The following is a 24,558-nucleotide window of genomic DNA, read 5'->3' on the forward strand; positions in this document are numbered from 1 at the left end:
CAAAAGGTGTGGGTCTAAATCAACCCATTCATGAACTTTTTGACCTTGATAATGCGTGTATGTTCATAGGCCTAAAGTCGGCCCAAATTTATGTGAACTTAGGAATCTCTAATAAGTGATTGTGGGTTGTGGAATGTATGATGGAGGTATGCGTTGACCGTGACTATGACGATATGATAGAGCCCTTCTTTGAAAGAAAGCTTGTGATGCAAGTGGTTCTAATTCAAAGTCGTCAGTAAAAACATGACTAAAATCGTGATATCGATGGATGAAAGTGCGATGTTTCAACAAAACTTACGGTTTTTGTATAAGAAACTTATTCTCTTTTGGGTTTTCTTTTCAGTTTGCTTCTTTTTGGTTTTTCTATAAATTGACTTTTTGATGTATTTGAGAGATTTCCAAACACGAAGCATGGGTAGCTTTTTGCAAGAATGTGTGAAGTTGTTTTGTTGAGATTGTTGTCAGGGTGTAGCTTGGTTTAAATGGTTGATTCCTTGGACAAGAAAACAGGTCAAGACACAAGCACATATTCTTGCCTTTTCAAAAATGGCACAAAAGGTGTGGGTCTGAATCAACACATTCATGAACTTTTTGACCTTGATAATGTGTGTATGTTCATAGGCCTAAAGTTGGCCCAAATTTATGTGAACTTAGGAGTCTCTAATAAGTGATTGTGGGTTGTGGAATGTATGATGGAGGAATGCGTTGACCATGACTGTGACGATATGATAGAGCCCTTCTTTGAAATAAAGCTTGTGATGCAAGTGGTTCTAATTCAAAGTCGCCGGTAAAACCATGACTAAAATCGTGATATTGATGGATGAAAGTGCGATGTTTCAACAAAAATTACATTTTTTGTATAAGAAACTTATTGTCTTTTGGGTTTTCTTTTTAGTTTGCTTCTTTTTGGTTTTTCTATAAATTGAATTTTTGACGTATTTGAGAGATTTCCAAACACGAAGCATGGGCACCTTTTTGCAAGAATGTGTGAAGTTGTTTTGTTGAGATTGTTGTCGAGGTGTAGCTTGGTTTAATGGTTGATTCTTTGGACAAGAAAACACGTCAAGACACAAGCACATATTCTTGCCTTTTCAAAAATGGCACAAAAGGTGTGGGTCTAAATCAACCCATTCATGAACTCTTTGACCTTGATAATGCATGTATGTTCATAGGCCTAAGGTAATGTCAGTTGCGATATTTTCAGCCCATAGCTTGATATTTCTTCAACTTTGGTACTACATACCTTATGTATCTCGTCGTAGCAGGTAAGGATGTGATATACTAAGTCTTGCGCGAGCATGATAGATAGGTGGTCCCTATGATGGGGGAGTCACCACTTTCATCAAGCTACAAGTAGCCTTTCAAAAAGCCCTATTTCTACTCAAGGAAATATGTATGGTGAGTATCTTGTGAGCAAAACCATATATGCTCTTGCACTGAACTTTTCACAAATATCCTCAATCAATAGAATGGGTGGGCTTCTAAAATAAGAGGTGTCTAGTAATGTTCGATGTCTTTAGATGTAAGTTTATTCTACAGTGACTCACTTAAGAGCCTTGTAACTCACGATGCCCATATGTCCTTTCGAAAGTTACACTATAGGAACATATACACCTAAGGCTACAAATTTCGCTCTCACTTGATTTCTATAGCGGCTCAAAGGATTCACCACTCAAGGTCATCCCAAGAGTGATGCGTCTCTTAGCAGGCCTCTCTTAAAAATAGAAAATTTAGAGTGTTACTAACACTTTTCTCTTGCACCTAGGACCACAAGAGCCAAGGGAAAGGATAGTGTGTGTTAGAATTGGGACCACTCTACAAATTTGAACAAGCGTGCCAAACACAAAAGACACTTGTTCTTTTTAACCTTTCATTGCAATATGATCTATTTGCTACTTAGAGATGTTGCTCCAACAACCATGGTGTTTTTTTAAACCAAGATAACAAATGATTTTGACTTTTGAAAACAAGCTTGGTCAACAAAAACTGAAAATGCGAGATTCTTTGTTATGCACCAAATGAAAGTTGGAGTTGTGTTTTAAGTGCACCAAAAGACAATGAAGTTCATTTTATCCTTTTGTTGAAAAACAAGAAAGATTGGATTCATTTTATGCACCAAATAAAAGTTGAGTTGTGTTTTAAGTGCACCAAAAGACAATGAAGTTCATTTTATCCCTTTGTTGAAAAACAAGAAAGATTTCTTTTAAACCAAAGAAATTAAAATGCTTTTAAACTAACTCCTTCCAAAACCTACAACAAATTGTTAGACCTACAAAATCCACTCAAAAAGTTAGGCAAAATGGTGGGCTTGACAAGCCTAAAACTTCATTTTTCTTACAAAAATTAGCTCTCTACCCGATACAAAAGCGTTAATCTGAGGGAAAACAAAAGCGCTAACATTATACAAAGGAGCTATAACTTTTAGCGAAAGTGCAATAATAGTACAAGAGCATTACAACAGCTAACATAAGTTTTAAATTAAATCAAAAGCGCTATAATAGACAACTAAGGCGCTAAACTGAATAATAGCGCTACTATGCAGGTAGAAACCAGGCGCAAAATCAGAGACAAAAGTGCCACTTGGCGAGATGAAAGCGCTAAAGCGCGACCTGTGCGTGAAAATCTGCAAATTCAGAATGGTTAGTTAAAAAGTTTTAATTTCTTAGTCTTTGATTCATGCCGGGTTCACCAAATGATGTTGAGGAAACAGGGACAAGGCAAAAACAAAGTTCATCAAATGTTAGTTTCCAACCATAAAACCAAGACAAAGAACTAAAACCATTCCAAACATATCAAGAAAGATTACAAAACATGTAAGTAAAGCAAGATAAAAGAGGAGAAGGAAGAGAAATCTCCCTAAGATGCTTCCATGATGCCTTTTGACGCTTCTTCCTTGTTTCTCCCCTCTCCAAGTCCCAAATGAGTGTAGCTCTTAGCTTTTAGCACTATCCATGGATGCCATATGGATATTCAAGATGGTTGTAGATGATAAACAAATGCTATGCAAGTGTAAAAGGGTTGCTATGAGAAAGCTCATAATGTCTATGTAAATTTCACTATAATAACAATGCTCTAATGCTCTATAATGTTGCTTGAGGAATGAGGTCCTTTTATAGGGAAAAATGTTGATTGAGTGAGCTTGTGAAGGGTCAAGATTGATGGGTTTATGATCCATGTGATGGCTTTCAACCCAATCCCATGATGACAAGTGTCAACATGAGATGGCTTGAGAGGAGAGGGAAGGAGCATTTAATGCCCGAGGAGACATGAGGGTAACCTCATATGGGTTGGGCTATTGGATAAATCTATTATCCAAGGGATAAACTCTTGTGCAAGAGTAAAAGGTATAACCATGGTCAAAGCAATGAATGCTTGAAGAGACCCATGAGTTAAAGGATGGTTGAGTTAGAGAGAAAGTCTCTAACCAAAGGTTGAGTTTGAGTTAACCATTTATGGTCATGTAAGAGCCTTTAATGGTTTTAGAAGACTTTAGAGGTTAGCTTGTTGGAGACACAAAGCCTTTAATGGTTATTGAAGACTTTTGAGTTGTTTTGAGAAGTGACCTTTCTTAAGGGATGTGCAAATGATTAGAGAGGGGGATTAGGCTAATTAGAAGGGGTTAGAAGAATTTAGAAGAAGGGTTAGATATGCAAGTGGATTTGGTGGGTGAGAGAAAATAGGATTTTATTTAGAAATAAAATCTATTTATTTGTGCAACTTGCATTTGTAGGAAAATGCAAGTGGGGTGGGATTTTAAATATATATCGATTTATTTAAAAAGGGGAATTTTGATTTGTGTTTTTAAATAAATGTTAAATTTATTTAAATGAGAGGAGTGAGGGAAATTAAATAAATCGGATTTATTTAATAATTGGGTTATAGATAGGGATTTTTAATTTAAATGAATTTATATAATTTATTTAATTAAAATAGCAGAATGGGGGTTGAATGAATTAATTAAATGTGAATTTAATTAATAGAGGAATATTAGTACATTAAAATAAATATTAAATATTTATTTAATTAATAGATAAATTTAGGTGTCTACACCTATAATATAATCTCTCAAATACTCGAGTAGTATTTGGTTGCTTCTCATCTAAATAAGACCATAAACCCATAGACTAAAGCAATTTGGTCATATGAGAAATCTAACTATGATAGTTATGGGGTATGAGTTTCTCAATAAAAGGTTCTTGAACTAAAGTAAAGGTGTGGAAAATGCTTCCTAACACTAATCTAGTGGGGAAGATAGTGCAAATTTTCCTAAAAATATTAAACTATTACACAAATAAAAATACATTTAGAAAGAGAAATGGACATGTAAATAGATAAACACAATTAACACATGATCTACATGGGAAAAACACTTTTGGGAGAAAAACTCCACACTCCAAAAGCACAATACTTTTCATTCTAGTATACTAATTAGTTATAATACATCATCAACACATAGCTTCTTCAATAGAAGCAATTAACCAAGAAACTACAATCTGGATTGATTTTGGTAGGACAACACTTCAATTGCAAAACATAACATGCATAATGCTCTCCAAGACCACCTTATATAGAGAAATAAAACAAAGGAGGAATCTCTTGAAAAAACACTTGGCACACTTCTTTCAACCACCTGTAAGGATGCAAATGACACATTTATATCATCAAATGACTCCTCATTTAAACCTCTTGAGTTGGGCACCCAAAATTTGTCATAAATTTGTGTATGAGAGATGCTAAGATTACACATCTTATAGCTATCATAAAAATAATTATGGTTGACAACACTTAGAACTATGAGAGAATCTATCATAACTAACCATAAATAACACATTCTCTTACAACTCATCATTACCCAAAATGGTTACCCACCTTCTCCATGCAAATGCGTCTCCTACAACTTGTCCATTCTATCATAGAATCTATCGTAGGCTGTAATAAGTTGTCAATGTAAGTGTGACCATAGAATCTGTTATAGATATTGTCATAAATATGTCATAACATGACACTTTTCACCTACATATGCTTAATGCAAGCTTGTAAAAGTGGGACATCTACCTCCACATGTGCAACATATGTATCATTCACTCACTACCAAATAGGATGCCACCAATCCTGTGGTTCCCACTAGATAACTAGACCTTTTTAGGCAATTAATAAAATAATAAATAAATATATCAAATATTATAATGTACTAATAATAAATATTAAGATTTGCAAAGATTAAGACTCCTTGATCCCAACATTCTCCCACTTGTCAAATACCTTTCAAATAGCTCTTAGATCAACTATAGCGGGCCATGAGGCCAATAAAACTATAACACCATTTGAACTTCTCTATGATCATAGGTTTTATTAGTACATTTACAACATTAATCAAAGTGTCAACCTTCTCCAATTTTATCTTCCCATCCTCTACCATATCTCGAACAAAATGAAATTGAACATCAATGTGCTTTCTTATAGCATGGATACTTACATTCTTTGCTCAGAAAATAACACTTTGATTATCACAAAAGATAGTAATCAATCTTGCATCAAGCTGAATATTTAAACATGATCGTCTAAGCCAAATGGATTCCTTTCAAGCATGAGTAGATACCATATACTCTGCTTCTATAATGGACAAAGTGACTACAAATTGTCGCTTACTCGTCCAACTAATAGCACCACCAAATATAATAAAAAAAATAACCACCAGTAGATCTTCTACAGTCAATGTCACCTGCCCAATTTGAATCCACATATCCATGAATAGTCATAGAATGTTGGCATTTTTTAGGATAACCATGAAAACACAAGGAATACTTGGAAGTACCCATCAAATATCTAAACACTCTCTTAACTGCATCCAATGCACTCAACCAAGATTAGTCATATTTTGACTTAGGACTCCCTCTACTTGAGCACTGTTTAGTTTGGTACAAAAAATAACATACATAAGACTGCCAACAACACTTACATATGGTACACCATCTATGTCCTCCACCTTAGTAGGATATTTTGGACAATCCTCCATAGATAACTTCATTCCTAGTGCAATAGGAACTATCATGGAGCTACAAGTTGTCATTCTAAATCTCTCCGACATTGAATTCACATACTCACTCTATCTTAAACAAAGCTTTATGTTAGCTCCATCTCTTCTAATCTCTATCTCCAAAATGTACCTAGAGTTGCACCTAAATATTTCATCTTAAACTATGCTGACAACCGAGACTTCAAGGTAGAAATAAAATATCCATTCCCAAATAGTATCATATCATCTACATATAATGTAATAATAAGAATGCAAACATTATCAATTTTGAAGTAAACACAATGATAAGATTTAGATCCTTTAAATCTTAAACTCAATACATAGATATCAAAAATTTGGCACCACATCCTACTACACTATTTTAGACCATGATACAAAGACTTTTTCAACTCACAAACCAAATTTTCTTTACCTTTCACCATGAAATGCTCTAGCAATGACATTTAGATTTCTCCCTCCAAATCACCATGAAGGAATGGTGTCTTAACACATCCATTTGCTTGATTTACCAGTCATGAGCTATATCAAGTAATAATAAGAACCTAATGGATGTTAGGTTTGTGATGGTAGAGAAATCATCACCATAATCTATTTCCTCAACTTATGAATACCCCTTTGCAACCAATCATGCTTTGTGCTTCTCAACACTTCCATTAGAGCCCATTTTTTTCTTGAACACCCATTTGCATCCCATGGGCTTACATCCTTAAGGGAAAAGGTACCAAATTCAAGTATTATTATTCTTAAAAGATTTCATCTCTTCATCCATGGCTTTCATCTAGGAATCTGCATCACTCATACCCATAGCCTCTCTAATAGTCCTAGGCTCATCAATGTTAGCAATCAAAGAAGAAATACAGTTGGAATCTAACAATTAATAACCAAACCTATTTGGTTTCTACTTGATTCTTGTAGATCTCTTCAAAGGCTGAGGTTGAGGTTCTTCATCTTCTTTGGAACTTTCAAAGCTACTGCCTAGATTTCCTCATCATTAGGTCCATTAGGATCTCGTAGTTCTTCTTTCTTAGGAGTAGAAGGAATTTGAACTACCTCCTTACTCTATTTCTCTTCTTTCTATGGTTCCCTCTCAACATTGGAAGGTTTCGTCTCTTTGAAAATATCACTTCTACTGTAGAGAACCTTTTTTATCACTAGATCCCAAAACTTGTATTATTTTACATTGATAACATAGACGATAAATATACACTTCACTTCCTTTTTCTCCAACTTAGATCTTTTCTCATTTGGCATGTGAGCATATGCTTTGAAACCAAATACTCTAATATGTATCATCAAAGGCTTCTTTCCTAACCACACCTTCATAGGTGTTGTATCAAAAATTTAATATAGAAGACCTATTTACTAGATAGAAAGAATGGCTACAACTTCGGCCCAAAATTTTTGTTCGATGCCAACACAACTAAGCATACTTGTAGCCCTCTCCATCAATGTCCTATTCAACCTCTCTGCAACTCCATTCTTTAAGGGGTGTATGGAGATGTCTTATGCCTCTCAATCTCATGGTCCTTATAGAACTTATCAAAATCTATCAAGCAAAACTCACCACCATTGTCAGTCTTCAAACACTTAATATTTCTACAATTTTGATTCTCAACAAGAGCCTTAAACTCCTTAAAATGATTAAAGACTATATATTTTCTTTTGAGAAAATAAACAATTTTTCTTATACTATAGTCATCAATGAATAATACAAAATACACATATTTTTTAAATTGAAGGAAAATTAACATGACCAAAATAAATAGAATGTATCAAGTCCAACAACCCAGAAGATTTGTGATAACTAGAGAAAAACTAAACATGGTTTTGTTTACATTAAATTTAGTGTTTGCAAAAATTGAACTCAATATCACAATCATCAAGACCCTCTATGAGGCATTTATTTTTCAAGGTTTTGAGACCCTTCTTACTAATATGACAAAGTCTTTGGTGCCAAACATTATCTTCTCTATTGGAAGTTTCATCCCCAAAGCATTAGCAACAAGTAGGTACCTACAAAGAATGACCATAAAATATAGAAGCAAAAATCCTCTTCATTGTTTTATCTGGTGATGAGGATGAATAATCTAGAGCCCTCTTCTTGGACTCTACGAAAGTAATATTGTAGTGTATTGTACATTCATCCAACTTATACAAGGTGTCAATCAAATACCTTTAGCAAGAACCATCAAAGCTCTAGTCATCTTGAATTCTCCTTGTGAGAAAATAGCTTCCAAACCCACATCACTCAATTTACATATATAGAGTAGATTACATGTCAAACGTAGGATATGCATAACACCATCAATCCCCTTCAATCTTCCATCAGGGAATCTAATCTTGACTCTTCCACGATGAACAATCTTTAGATGGGTTTCATCACAAAGATACACCTTCTTACCATCATACTCTTCATACTTTGTAAACCAACCTTGATGTGAGGTATATGGAATGATGCACTTGAATCTATCAACTACACATCTTTGAATGTATGCATTGCCAGGGCTATGACAAAGGATTCACTATAATCCTGATAGGATTTGTTTGAATCTGAATTGGAGGAGTTTCTTTACATTCTTTACAGAAATGACTAGTTTTTCCATAGTTCCAACGTTTTGCATTGGATTTTCTATTAGAATTAGATCTTCCACAACATTTGGATTTGCCTCTTTCATCGTTCTTGTCCTTTTTCTTTTGATCTACCACAAACTGCAAGAGCCTCCTTAACTGACTCAAAAATCTTCCTCTAGATCTCTTTAGAAAGTAACGATGCTTCCGCCTCATCCATATTGAACTTGGTTCTTGTACTCCCAATATCCATAACAAGGTGGTCTCATGAATTTGGTAAAGAACACAACAAAAGCATGCAACGATCCTCTTCCTTAATCTCATCACCAACAAAATCCAATTGAGGATCTATCATGTTGAATGAATTGAGATGATCAAAAACATATCCTCCATCTTTTATCTTTAGAGAATACATAGTCTTTCTTAGGTTAAGCTTGTTTACTAAGGATCTAGCCTTATAAATGATGAAAGGATTATCTTTACACTTTAAATCATATTTTATGGTTTAAACTTTTAATTAACTGTGAACTAATATCCCTGGTGGCATACTTATAACTTGCATGTTTATTCATTTTTTCTATTATATTCTGCTTATTAGAAGTAATATTAGGAATGATATCTTTTGGTTAAATGTTTTACTTTTTGATTGATTTGCAAGTATAAATGCCATGATATCCAAGATTACATTGCTTTGCTTTTGTTTAATGTTCATAAATGTATTTTTGAATATATTTTATGAGAACAAGCGGATTCAACAATCAACTCCAGTTCGTTTGCCACCGGTATGATGACGGCTCCTGAAGTATTCTATATATAAGATCTTCTTGATCTTCCTTGTGTTTATTTCATCGGTTGTCTCTGGAACTTTAACTTCCTTCCGAAGTTGTTAGTCTGATGTTAAGTTTTTTCCAGTTCAGTTGTACTTGTTACTAGCTATTTTAAGCAGTAACAATAGTTTGAATTTGAATAAAGGATATGTATAAATATCCCATTTAGTTATGTAGAATGTAATAGGAAAATTAGTCAGTAAGTTAGCCAACAATAGAGCTCCACATTTTGTAATCAACAAGTCTGTTTTTACTTCTTGTTGGAAGTACAGTTCAATGAAAATTAGAAGTTGATCTAAGAATTCTTGTACCTAGGATCCCACCAGAGGAAGAGTAGGGCCTTCTCAACCGAAGGGAGGTGATCCTTGTGTTGTTTCTTTTACATGCTTAGTTTGTGCATTGAAATTAATTTCACATTGTTCAAATTCCATGGTAACGCATTCCTGATTAGATTGAGTTTTGAATTTCAAAAGCTATAGTTGTTTTAATTTCCACTCAGATATTGTTTTGATAAATGCATGTTAGGAAATCTTAGTTGTTTACTGTCATTTAGTTTCTTTTAAGTAAATGAATTTAGTTTCTCATTTTAGTAAGATGATGAATTTGGAACTAAGAAAAGAACAAAAGCATTATCGGGTTAACTCATGGAATTTAGTTGTTTTCTTGTTTGTTAAGTAGATTTCATTTATGCAATTATAATTTAGATTTATTTCCTGCAAACATAATATAGATTTCATTTTCAACAAGCGTAAAATAGGTTTATTTCCTGGCAACTAATCCTGGCACTTAGTTGTAGATTTCATTTCACAGGAAGATAAAAGTTATTTAAGTTTACAATTAGATAATTCCATGATTTATATCTTAAAATCTGTTCTATTCAGAATCTTGGTGTCAGATTTGAATTCTTCTCAGGATAGTTAATTTTTGTGGCTTAAATTAGCAAAGTGTCTTTTTAGTGCTAAACCGCAGTCATAGGAATAGTTCTGAATAGATCCTGATAGCTCCCGACGGAGCATGATCCAACCACAGTCACTATTTCACAATGCAAAACCCTCCAATTGAGATCCTCTTTATCGCAGACAACTTTCAGACACACTTCGAGTCGATAATGAAAATAATTTAAATGGTGCAAGTTGTGACATCAACAACCGTGCCCACCAATAAACATCTCAAATCTTATTCCAAAGATCTTTCATAGTCTTCTCTTCATGGATATTCAATAAGATAGAGTCCGTCAAACTATAATGGTGGATAATTAGGGCTAGGGTTAAATTAAAATAATAAAACCACTAAATATCCTAGTCAGCCAATTACATTATGGAGGAAAGGAATCTAATAAATATAGCCTTGATAAACCAAGATTCTAATCAAATTCCAACCTCTTAGGATAGGGCTTTCTCCTCCTAAAATTGAATTGAATTGAATTGTTGAAGATTAGGGCAAGATAGTGAACTGTTGAAGCAATCTAACAGAAACAGTGAACTACAGATGTTGAATGGAGCCACCAACCTAGATCTGAGCAGAAAAATATGTTTCAGATTAGTTGCCAAAAGTTCAAGCTAATTTTTCGAGACTAGGTAGTATTAATCTCCATGGTCCTATGAATTTCTCACTGTCGAAAGCTGAACCTGTTTGTCTCTGTGAATTTTGTTGATCCAATAGGACTTTTGCAAGGAGGTGAATATGTAAAACAAAACCAAGATCATGGTCTAGTCTAAATGAAAGGAAGAAAACAACTTAACTTTTATTTTAAGGAGATATCTTGGAAGAAGTAACATGGTACAAATATCTTGGGATTTAACTTTCAATAAGAAGCTTAGTCGGGAAACTTGAAAAACAAAGAGAACATTGGAAGGTTGAAGAGCACTTTTTGCATTGCAAAATAGAGAGAGGAAGAGGTTGAGTTAGAATATTAGAAAATTACTTGGATTCTATTTGGGTTATTAGTAATTCTAATAGTGCTTCATGGGTGTGATCTATTGGCTAGTACAACACTTCAAAAATAAAATGGAGACAAATAAATATGACTCAAAATCCCTTGATCACAGGCAAATTCAAGATAAAATCTTTAGTTCCTTATGAGGTTCTTCTAGCAAAAGCATGCATCTTCCCTATTGAGGCAATTACTATGGTATGCATCTCAAGATATTTGAAAAAAAATTGAATGTAAATTTAGGCAAATAGATGGCATAAGGTTGCAACAGAAGAAGTTTTGAATAGGAAAAATAAGTTCTGGATGAAACAAAAATCAAATGAATTAAAAAAATGGAACATCAACTTGAATGCATGTCCAAATAATAATAAATAAATAATGAAATTGGTTATGGATAAATTCTACAAGTCTATGTTAGAAAAGACACAAGAGAGAAAAAATTATCTTGACAATATTCTATAATTGCTTATGGTTTTGATTGTGTGCCCTTTTTTTACATCAACATTTCAGATCCTACTCTGTGATCCATCATCGGGATGCTAAGATCATAGAGTGTGATCTGAAACATTGATGTAAAAAAGGGCACACAATCAAAACCAGAAGAAATTATAGAATATTAGATTGTAGAAATTTGATTACTTTATCTTGACAAATTTAATCCACATACGATCATTATCAAAAGGCATATAGAAGGATAAATATCACTTAGAGAGCAAAGATGCTCAGAGTCTAATTGATAACTAGCTCAAATCATCTTTGATGCGAAATAGATATATTAAAGAGACCAAAAGAAAAAAGAAGAAGATATATGTCTTTTACATAAATGAGATAATTGAATTAGAAGAACATTATATTATAAAATGCAAACTTACAATAACATTTATGTCAATTACATAGATATTTTCTTAAGGTCAATTACATAGATTCTCTCATCACTTATTCAAAGAAGAGACTATTGAAAATTAAAAAAAATCATCATCAAAATGGCATTTATAGAATATTAGATTGTAGAAATTTGATTACTTTATCTTGACAAATTTAACCCACATACGATCATTATCAAAAGGCATATAGAAGGATAAATATCACTTAGAGAGCAAAGATGCTCAGAGTCTAATTGATAACTAGCTCACATCATCTTTGATGCGAAATAGATATATGAAAGAGACCAAAAGAAAAAAAATAAAAAAAAATATATGTCTTTTACATAAATGAAATAATTGAATTAGAAGAACATTATATTATAAAATGCAAAACTTACAATAACATTATATCAATTGCATAGATATTTTCTTAAGGTCAATTACATAGACTCTCTCATCACTTATTAAAGAAGAGACTATTGACAATTAAAAAAAATCATCATCAAAATTGACATTAACAAACCAACAATACCAAAAACCCAAATAAATGAATTAGTTATCCATTATAATATCTTTGACCTCGTAGATATTCAAACCTTTTGGTTGATTTAATGTGATTTTGTCACATTTTCAAACGTGTGACGTTTTCTTAATTGATCAGATTTTTTTTTCCAAAAAAGTCTCTAAAAACATTTATAGAGTTGTGCACATTTCCAACTCTTTAATAAATTGCTTGATTCCTCGCACATTAATTCCAGGAGACTCTTACGAGCAAGTCAAATTAAAACACCTGCACCTCCATAAGACCATATCCTAAAATAAAATAAAATAAATGATTTGGTCATTTCTATCCGTAGATCAATTAAAAAAATATATTAATGAAGTTAAGCGACGACGCCACCATTTACTCGGAAGAGGACTTGAGCGTTTAGTTTTCTTCCTGGACTATTAAGAAGAATGTTAGGTGGTTAACACTCAATGCATATATTAATTCGGGAAACTGGGGAATATTCAACAAATCTCAAGGAACAGCACATTCGGAACTTAATTTAAAGACAAATTAATTCTTCCTTTCGTTTGTTTACAGTAAGCCCGCGTATCCAAATCCATCAAGAGTACTTTCTACAGATGCACAGGGGACGTTTTACCTAGGAGGAGTGTATATGCACAAAGTATACCGCCTTCTCCTGCCCTGAGTTTACAGACACAGGATAATGCATTCTCATTCTCTGCCCTATTTGACTGTACATGTGATCGGAACTCATTCTTAGCTAGAGTAGCTTCAATGCTGCGAAAGAGTGTAGAATGCATTGGGCTTTTTTCAGAATTAGACAGCTAGACTAGTTTAGAATGTAATTGAAAGGAGGGTTTACCAGATGGTAACATTTTGAGGTGATACTTTTTGCTGTGGTTTTTAAATGGAGTCGATATGGAGACGGGAGGGTTTACCAGAAGTGAAAGATATCTTTCTGGCGATCTATTTTGCTCTTGCGTTTATCGTCGCCCGATTTCTTATCGATTCTCTGCTTTATCAGGTAACCTTTTTTTTTCAGATTTAACCGTGATTTTGGATCCGATCTGACCAAATTATTTTATGGCTGAATTTGAATAGTATTGCAGTTCTTTCAGATTATGTCTGTTTTATCTATTTTTTTGGAATTGATATGGAACAGCATGGATGTTTCCTAATCTTTCAGTTTTTCTAAAAAGATCATTTATTCTCTCTTTTCAGTCGTTAAACGTAATCGAAAGATCATCTTGTCAAATTCAGTTTTTAGTTCAGTATTTAAATTCACAGGTCTAGTGTTTCGGCCATAAGTTTTAGTGGGTTCTTGTGATCACTATTTATGAAATATGGGTCAATGAAGATTGAGTCAAAACTATACAGTTGAATTATGATAAAACATGGAATAAAGATGTTCTTGATTCACAGAGAATTTAAATGCACATGTTTCCTTTTCTGTCACATTTTGAGAGATGAATTATAATGAACTGCCATGTATTGACATTCTTGGGACTATACAACAAGGTTTTCCTTTTCCTTTGATTTTTTTTCAGGCTATGCGCCTCCTTATCTGGCTGGATTCTTTAAGAGGCCTATGGAGACTGTTTTAGAGTAGTTATATTTTTCTTTTGTGAAAGTAATTTCTTCATGCTCAGGTCTATGGAGACAATGCTTTGGCCAAGGGCAAAAACCGAACTGCCCTTGGATGCTTCCCTTTAAAGAAAGTTCTCGTCTGTTCTATGGACAGCTTGAGTGTGATATTCAACAATATTGCAGTTCTTTAAGCTCTTAGCTATTCTACGTATTGCTTGAAAGTTTTAAGTTATACTCAACAGTACTACGGTTCTTTAAGCTCTTTTCTGTCCTATGTATGGCTTGTATTTGATATTGAACACTATTGTGGGTTTTTAAGTTCTTATCTGTTCTATGTATTGCGTGGAATTGATATTGAATGCTACTGTGGTTCTTCAAAGACTTGTTTGTTCTATGCATTGCTTGGCATTAAAAATGAGCAGTGCTGTGGTTCTTTTCATTTTCCATTTTCCTTGGAGGGAATTTGGTCTTTTGTGCTGTCTTTACAGTTGAAATAAGGAGACACTATTATGAGAATATTCAAATTTAATTGCAGATGTAAAGCTTGCAAGTTCATCGCTTCTGCCCCAAGGTTTACAAAAGGTGTTTCTGATTCGGAATTATATACAATTTTAGATTGTTTCCCTACTTCTACTGTTAGAATTTATATTTTCTCTTTGAGACCCAGGTTTCTACCCTAGGTGCAGTGGTCACGACGAGTTACAAATGGCCTAGTAATGTTGGAATTGAATCCACTTTTTTGCTCTCATGGGCAATCATCATCTATAATTTGCACTCAACTATTCACAACTATTCGCAGAGAAGAATGGTGGAAGTCAGAAATTGAATTTTTTATTGAAGAAGTTCTAAGAACTTCTGTGGTGACATTAACTAAATATTTGAAGCGAACGAATCAGGCTCAGCAAACACTGATGTTAATCGAAAAGAATGGTGAGATTAGAGTAGTGAGGAAGGTGGCCAGCAAAGACCTTGTTGCCACAGAAGGGAGGTTGGATATCTTGATGACAAACAAAACTCTTTTGCAATAAAATGTAATAAATGCAGAGGCAACCATTTTAATCATGGTAATCAGATGAACCAGGGTGGGACTGTATAAATAAGAGATTAATTGACAAGATTCCCATTCCTACGATGTTTGTAATGAAAATATTAGGTTGAGTATTTTGATAGGCAAGATATCCCTGTTTTTTTGACTAAACCCAATGGAGTGGTACTAAAAAGTTCATTTCCCTTCTTTGCATTTCGAAGGACCAACATTTGGACTGTTGAGGATGATGGACCAAAAATAAACACATAGGACCAATTTTTGATTGCATTCCATCATAAGTTTGAGACTTATACACACAGAAGCTACTTCTTAGAATCTTAGCCCACAAGAATATGAAATATCAAAGGAATTTTTACCGAGGCAGCACGCTGATGGAAAACATTTTTCTTAGGCATGTTGTTATTATAATATTATGTGGATTGCTGCATTGAAAGAGCCAATTGGGGTGTATGTCAAGTTTGTGAGGTTAGCTACACTTTAAGCTGACATTCAACAATTGTCAGCATATATTAAAGCTGTTGGACATATTACATTTAAAATATTTTTCCAAATGGAATCCAATCAACAATAGGAGACCAGAGACCAAAAAGGTACTTAGAGATCAATCTCATTTTTATTTCTACTGCTGGACTGACCAAAGGAAGGATAGACCCTGCTTACTAATTTATGCTCAAAATGGCTTTGCTTTAGCTGCAGAGATGTTTAGTCCAAGTGACAGAAATGTAAGATCCTCGGAAGGATGCACATGATTGAGTTGCTAAAAGGAAAAGTGAGGAGATGGCCATAAATGATTATGAAGAAGCAGAAGAAATAGAGAATGAAATTCAAATGCCTATGTGGATGAGCATGAACAACAATAGATCCTGACTGTTTTCCTTGGTAGAATGATAGGAATCACTCAACAGTAGACTTTGAGGGTAAAGAGCAAATTGAATGGAAAAGTGGTGTTGTCCTCATTAATGTATGCCAAGTTAAATGTAGAACCCAATAAAAGAAGGGGAAGTGCAATGGCTAGTTGACGAGTATGAAGATATTTTCAAGGACCCTACAACACAGGCTTTGATTAGCTAAAGGGAAACAGCACATCATTGAGTCAATCTGGACTCCGAGCTAGTCATTATTCCTTGTTGTAAGTATCTAAAGCTATTTAAGGATAGAGTTGAAAAAATAATCCAAGAGCTATTGGATAAAGGGCATATGGCATTGAGAATGAGCCCTTATGTGTCTGTACTGTTGCTGCAAGGAAGAAAAATGATTCATTCCATGCATCATTGATTATCAAGAATTGAATAAGAGGAACTGTAAGATAGATATTTCATTTCAAGAATTGATAAACAAATTGCTGAATTTCAACAGTACAACAAAATTGAAAACGGACGATTTACTATCTTGTTACTATCAGATAAGTGTGAGGGAAAGTGACCGATAAAAGATAGCTTTCCAAACTCATTACATCTATTATAAATTTGGGTTGCACCTTTGGGAAGAGTGATGCTTTAATCATCTTTCAAGTATAATAAATTGAAATTCAAGCTTCATTTGAAGTTTGTTTCATTGATTGTATTCTTTTTTAATCAAATCTAGCGAAATTTATTTGATATACTTGAAGATTTCCTATAACTCTTGTTTTAAAATTCTTTATTTGCAAAAGAATGAAACTGTAATTTTGCAAAAACTGAGCTTGTGCACTTAGGATACAATTATTAAGCAGGGAGTGAAAGATGACCTGGCTAAGGTTCAAGCTATCATTGATTGGTCTTCTCTGAAGATTGTGATCTAATTGGATGATTTGAATGACCCATGCAGTTTCTATAATAACTTGTCACGGGTTTTGGAGGCTTCAAGTCACCCAAATTGAAATAACAAATTAACTATAGAAATGGAAAAATGCATTTGAGGCTAAACTTCCAACAGAAGAGAAAGTAATTATTTTCAACCTCATACTTGGCACTTCTAGAATTTTTGCAGTCATTTTCAGTGGGATGTGATGCACTAGTAACTATCATAGGGAAAATTGCTATGCAAAATCAATAGACAATCTGTTTTGAATCAAGACATTATGACAAAAGGGGAGGTTTTGATGCATGCTGTAGAAAAGTTCAGGCAGTAATTGTTGGGACTTATCACTCAAAAAGACCACCGGATTCCCAAGTGTTCCCATCGCAAGAGACCTTGACTGACCAATAAGTAAAGTGGGTAAGCATGTTATAAGATTTCAACTTTGAAATTTTTTATAAGAAGGATATGAAAAATGTGGTGGAAAATTATCCATCTTGACTCCATGGAAAATCTATAGGTAAAGCTGAATGGGAAGACAAAATTGAAAATACAGTCTGAATTCTGAATATGCCAAGGATGAGAAGGTGGCTGGTTTACTACAAGATGATGGAAGGAACATGGAGATGGAAACAAATAGTTTTTTGAGGTGATATGATTTTCTATAGGACCCTCATATGTCTTGTACCCAATTATAGTTTCACTGTAGCTGGATATCATTCTTCGTGCACTATTGGTGCTCTTGGCTTTTTGACTTCCTACAACATAAAGAGAACTCTCTTAATGTGAAGAATTAAGTTTTATCATGTGGGGCTTGTGAAAGGAACAAATTGACTGTTAAAAGTCTAAGTTTCCTCAGTCAGTGATAGAAAAGAATTATATCTATGTTGTCATTGGTAGGACGATTGACATGCTCATTTTAGTTAGGATTTCACTGATAAAGCTTCATAGCTTTTGTGTAATTCATGTAACATATATACATATCACATGGGTCTACACAGATCGTATTTTGCTCTGTATACTTAGAGACTGTTGACCCAGGAAAAAGGGAAGTTAAAAGAGCCCACCTAGGAGCACCCTTATTTACTCAAGGAGTTCTCATATCTACAAGCTGAAGTCAATGAAGGCTTAAAATTGTTAACTTTCTTTCAATTTTCCGAGCATAATGCTCTCAATTGATTATAAATTTTAAAGATTTTGAGCAAAAGCACATAATCCACATATTTCCCTCTCTTTCCATCTTTCAAAACGCCTCACTTAAAATTTCTGTGACTGACAACTAGAATGATAGGATTATGGAGGGCTTTTGTTCCAATCCTGATTTGGCCATTATTATTTGTGTCTAAAAGATTGGAAGAAAAATGTTTTGTGAGACGTGTGTTATCTTGCGCTCCTTAATCAGAACCTTTGCCTGCAAGCTCCCCAAGTTATTGAGGCTGGGATGACTATTTTTGGGGGGATCGAACCTTCCAAAATGCCTCACTTTAAATTTTCCTATAGGGGCCAAATGCCATTTTTGCCTTGCCTTTAGGATTACCTTCCATCAAGCATCATACACATAATAGTATACATAAATTGGAAAGACTCAGAAATAATTTTGCTGTCATTGTGGCACTCTTGTTTGTATTTTTCCTGTTACCCAGTAGGACTGATAAAGGAAAAATACAGAAGCAGAAGATTAAGCCAAGCATCTTGGGTTGAAAAGTCATTATCACTTAACAAATACCAGTTCTAACTTCTAACTCATTAATTCAGATTCTGAAAAGCTACTGCAAGCTTCATCCTACCTCTAAATTTTTCAGCAAAGAAGGAAATTAAAAAAATAGAAAGAAATTCTTTTCAACTACCTTATGCCACTTGACAAACCGTTCTCTCTTTTCATAACAGTATGTGAGAAGAGCTTGAGAGAGGATTCTTCATGCAACTGTGTTGAGTGCAGGGGTACCTGAGCCAAAACAACAGATGTATTTTTCCTAAATTTTCAAAGTACAGAGGGTATACCTTTGGATCTTTATTTGATGCAAAAAGAAAGAAAGGAAAGCAAAATCTGATTAGTCTGCCTCTTGGGTCTCAGACCTCACGCATCAATGATAAAAATTGGAGAAAATAGATGCATAATGAATTAAATGACAACTTTCTAGTTTCAATTAGAGTCTGGGTAAGTTTATCAAGTAATACGAATTGCACTGCTACCGCTTAGGGTGAAATTCTGTGCACCAAAAGAGGTCTAAACTTGAAGCTTATATCAAAGCAACAAAAGTCAAGCATCTAGTTTTGTTCTTTAAACTTCAATGATCATCAGCACCATCTTCTTCCTCCTTGGAGGAGTCCACAAGTGGTAAAGGTGTGAATGGTTTAGTCAGATTTCTTAGGATGCTCAAATTCAAGAAATTGGCTATAATAATCTGAATCTTTAGTAGGTTCCTCATCCAACCTTTTAACTACATGATGTGATTATACATCTCCATGTATCTGTCTGATATACAATATTCTGCATCTCTATTTATATTTCTGAGATGTAACCATCCAGGTTGTTTTGGCCTTAATGGAGGAGATAAGTTCCACATTTGACAGCATCCCTGAGTAGATAAATTTACAGACATAATGTTGATTTACCTTCTTTGAAAACTCTTTTTCCCCCATTAGTGGGGTAGTTGAAAAAATTATTTTGAGACTCGCAGCCACATGGACACTGCCTCTGAGTGGCTTTCATAAGCTTAATTATGGTGGTGCCTCTTGGGGTGATCCAGTGTTTGCTGGTGCTGGGCTCCTTGTCAGATCCTCCTTATGGAAGTTCCTAAGAAATGTGTTATTTTTATAAGGTTTGATACATAAACTCCTTAATTAGAAATCAAGAATCACATATTATTTAAAATAATTACAAATAAAGTTTGCTTTTAAGAGGAGAATATTGTGAGAAAAACAAATTTTTAACTTGAAACAACTCACAAAAAAATCAGATTTTATCCCAGAAACCCCTAATATGGAGGAAAACCAACTCTTATGGTAGTGGCAATAGTCTTGCTATGTAATGTCCCCATTTTCCCACTAGACTCTTAGGCTCAAAGATTCACCTGTTATCCATCTCCGCAGGTGAAATTCAGTGGATAGGAGATGATTATGCTAGCAAGGTGGTTCATACTTAGCCATTTTTGGCTTTGGTGGATTTATATCATATGAACTTTATAATAGTTCATTATAAAGTTACTTTTTCTATAATTAGACAAATTTATAAAGTAACTTTATAAAGAGGGGATTAATGAAATGTCAATAATAAAATATAAAGTTTCCCCCCTTTTTGCACACCTTTCTAGGCAAAAAGTAAAACAAACTTTATTTTTATAAAAGGTGGCCCCATCAATGATAAACCCTCAAGCTGGGCGCCTAAGTGAGGAATATTCCATTGGAATAATGGTATAATGAATCCCTAATTTGGGGCGTGGGATCAAGAAGGCATAAAAGAAGTGCACGGGAATGAATTTGGGTATTGGATTGTTTATTTTTTCTTGGCATTATTTCTTCAGCAGGTCTGCAACGACAAAGGCAGAGGTCTGAGAGCAAATTTGGGGACGAAAACCTCCAATTTCAGGTGTTAGGACATAGCTTCTCTTACCATACAACATATTGGCATACAAGGGAAGCATATCAGGTCATTGAGGGCCAAATTCAGGAATATTTTGGTGGTAACAGCAAATTCATTGGCTAAATTTCTGATCTGGGCAGAATACAAGCATTTTCCAGCAAGTTTGATGATTATTTTGGCAGGCCATACCATTCCTAGCTGGGCCGTACCATTAATTCGTGCCTGGGGACCATCAAAAATAAATACAAGGGTTCTAAGTCTGCTACTGGTTGCAAAATTCATTGTTGGTGATCAGAAACAGTAAATCTGTGGTTGAAAAGGACAAATCAGATAGCAAGTGATCAGCAAGAGTAATTTAGTGGGGAAATTCCTCATTTCCAGGAGGCCGTACCTGACAGGAATTTGACAATAAGCTTGGATCTGCACTTTTCTTCATTATAAGGTTTAGGTAATTCATTTTAGGGTCAATAAAACTCAGTATTGCTGTTGGGTCAATCTGGAAGTACCTACATCAGCATATTTCTCAATTCCACCAATAAACGGAGCTCAACCAGGCAAGCTCAAGATACCTGTTAGGCCAATTTTGGCTTTAGATGCAATTAGTAGTGAATTCATTTGATTTTTTAATTGCTGGTAATAAAAATCACAATTCCGAAGTTTCATTTCAGTTAATTGCTCTTTGTGTACTGTATTTGTTTTTCATTCAGCATTGCCAAATCTCAAGTAAAAACCCTAAAAACTACAAAACCACAAAATTCATTCAAAACTTGAAACAAAACCTCCGCTGGTCAAAGAAAATTCAGTTGGCAAACCTATCAGATTTGGGAAAGATTCAGTTGGCATCTTTCATGCTACCTTCTTTATTATTTTGGAAAGATACTTACAACAAGTGAGGCATTGATTCTTTGCCCTACCTCTGCTGATGTCCTCCAATGAACAGCTAAATTGTATCCTCTCAAATCTCCGAAAACATGCATTAAAGATACAACTCTCTTTTATAGAACTTTGTGAATAAGAAGGTTCTCTTGGGCCATAGAAGATATACTGCACACAATGGAAACTGAAGTGGCATCTCTTTGTTTTGTATTCTGAATTTGAAGTGCTCATTATTGGTGGATAGTATTGTGGTTATTGCCCCAACTTGGTCACTACCCTGATTGCAGTCTTGTCTACCTGTACTTTTCTGTCAGTTAAATTTTTTGAATTCAACTTACCGTTTACTTTTCTATTTTCCATACATTTTCTAGACAATGTGGATCACACCTCCCTTCTTAGGGAGTTTTTGTCCAACAAAAGCTTAATAAGAAAATAAGCGAGGAAAGATTTCTCCTACTCTTTCTTTGGAATAACACTTTGCTTGGTTAATCTTTTGATCCTTGAGTCCTATTTTTCCTTTTTTCTTGGACTCTATTATCGTTTTCCATTATCTTCTTTTCTAGCATCACATCCTTTTCAAGCATGTGTTGGAAATGTTGTCATTGATGTCAAGAAGAGCTTTGTTAAAGTGTATTGTCAAGTATGCTTAGTTGAGAAAATTCTTTAGTATATCAAGAATAATTCTATACTTGATTTTTTTTTATTTACTTGATAAGAATGTAGTGCTTAAAGCCATGACAATGGTGTGAAGACAAACAACTATTATTTTCTCAAGACACAATTATCAATATTGATTTATTATTGAAGGAACTTTAAGGAGTATACTAAGACAAAGATTAAATTTTTAGTAAGCCAGAGATTATGCCAAGTTGTGAAGTAAATTGATGTGACTGCAGATCTTCGAATGAAGAACAGTAGTGAAGATTCTGATGAAACACACCCAGTTGTGAAGTGGTTGACTCCCAATAATATTGAAGGAATAAAGACTTCACGTCAGGTATTCGCATTTGTATATAAGACTTCAAGTGATGATACCTCCATCATATATTTTAAATGGTTGATTGAACCAGATATTGTGGACAAAACAAATTCTACAGCCAAATGATATTAATTCCTTGGTATGCACAGAATTTAGAGCAGGCCGTGAATTACACATCTCCAGACTCCAGGAGAAAACACGTGGAGAGCTTTATCATGCCTATTATAATTTGAAACCATTATTGTCGCTATAGCTATAAGAGAAACGGGTAAAAGAGGATTTTGTTGATATACATGTCTCGATTGAAATACAGCATGAGGGAGAGGTTTCAGAGATTACAAATTAGAAAGTTCGTGAAAGAAGTAATTTTGAAGTGATTATGAACGATCATACACATGGAGAACATGAACAACGATTATAAATCTTACCGCTAATAAAGTCCGAATTATGCAATGATTACACACATTAATATCAGCGATCTGAGAATAAAAAGAAGAGGTCACATTTGTTAGAGCAGTGATTAAAATAAAGAAATACAGGAGTCTTTGACCAGCGATCAAAGTATAAAACTTTGATATATGAACAGCGATTCATATATTAAGAAGACTGTGTGTTATGATGCAAAGCGATGATAGCAATGCTGATGATTATCAAAGCGATTAAAGTCTTGTAAGACAATGAAGGGAAGAACGTATTGATAGATTGCCGAGAAATACAATAGTGGCAGTATAATTATCAAATCAGTGATCTCTCATGAAGACATCGACTTACATAATAAAAAAACATTTGTTAGTGGCAAACAATAATCAGAGATAACATATACAAGATGCAAAGCAGTGATAAGAGATACAGTTTTCAGAAACAGCGATCTTAAGAACAGATGGTACGCATTAAAGCTATAGTGATCTGAGCAATTGGAAGACAGCGACTACAGGTGATTAAGACGTGAATCATGTTTTGAACGGCCATTAAAAAACAGCAACTTAAAGATTGATCACTAAAAGAAACAAAGATCATTGATCTATTTGGCAGCGATTAACGTAAAAGAGTGAAAGTGTTTATTCAGAGGTGAAGATGGATATAATCGCCCATGTAAAGAGATTGATGCACATTTGAAAGATAGCAATTAGTGTGTGAAGGCAGCAATTAAGAAGTTAAGAATGATTAATCTCCACTTCCAGTAGTAGTTTTTCTCAAAAGGTGCGAATTGAGTTAAGAGATGCAATTCATAAAAAATGATAATGAAAGTTAATTTTACCAAAAGACATAAGTAATATGATAAGGAATATGATTTATGTTCTAACGCAATTAAAGAAAAGACATGTCTCTTCTAAAGAGGCATCTCTTCTAAAGAGTGTGACTTGTAGAAGAAAAATATATAAATAGAGATATAGAAGAGGAGATGTGAGTTGTGTATGGTGTATAAGTGAGTCAGTGTGTAAGATATAATTTAATTCAGATTTACTACTGTTGTGAAGAAATAAAAAATGAAAATATATTTGTGAAGGGTTCCCTCTCTTGGTGAAGAGGTAGTTTAGAGTAATATATGAGGAGGTGAATGAGAAGTGGGTTTGTTTCTTAATGTAATAACTTATGCACATTTGAATAGAGGAGTTTGAGCAGATTATGCAGATTTAAAGATAATTTGTAAGAATTCCTTGGCCAGTCATAGAGAGGAATAAATGCAGATTCAACAGCAGCTATCCAGAGGAAATTATTAGCAGATTTATAAGGAAGGACATAAAAGAGATTATAGTAAATTTGAAGAAGACTTTATAGCAGATTTGAGGAAGATATTATAGCAGATTTGTGGTGAAAATTTATAGTAATATTGCAGGTCCCTCATCTGTTGAGTTAGCAACAATGTCAAGGTGGAATTTCAGATTTAAGTGAAGTGGATTGGTGCTCACAAAATCAGATTTGGGAGTTGGTGCTCCCAGTGGGTTGGTGCTCACAAACATAGGGGTTGG

The 24,558-nt window shown here is 34.2% G+C and overlaps 1 protein-coding gene across 2 annotated transcripts in view; it reads left to right on the forward strand.

The window, feature by feature from the left end:
* The first annotated feature begins 13,125 nt into the window (after positions 1 to 13,125).
* The window catches only part of LOC131048311 (ceramide synthase LOH2), an 81,023-nt gene continuing 69,590 nt past the window's right edge, over positions 13,126 to 24,558 (forward strand). Inside the window, exon 1 of one of the 2 annotated variants that reach the window (XM_057982216.2) lies at positions 13,126 to 13,763. In XM_057982216.2, the coding sequence (XP_057838199.1) occupies positions 13,647 to 13,763 (117 nt within the window). In that variant the 5' untranslated portion in view covers positions 13,126 to 13,646. Of the gene's footprint in view, positions 13,764 to 22,506; positions 22,607 to 24,558 lie in introns of those variants that run through there. The other variant, XM_057982217.1, reaches the window with a different exon arrangement.

Source organism: Cryptomeria japonica, chromosome 3, assembly GCF_030272615.1.
Source record: "Cryptomeria japonica chromosome 3, Sugi_1.0, whole genome shotgun sequence".
Taxonomy (NCBI): Eukaryota; Viridiplantae; Streptophyta; class Pinopsida; order Cupressales; family Cupressaceae; genus Cryptomeria; species Cryptomeria japonica.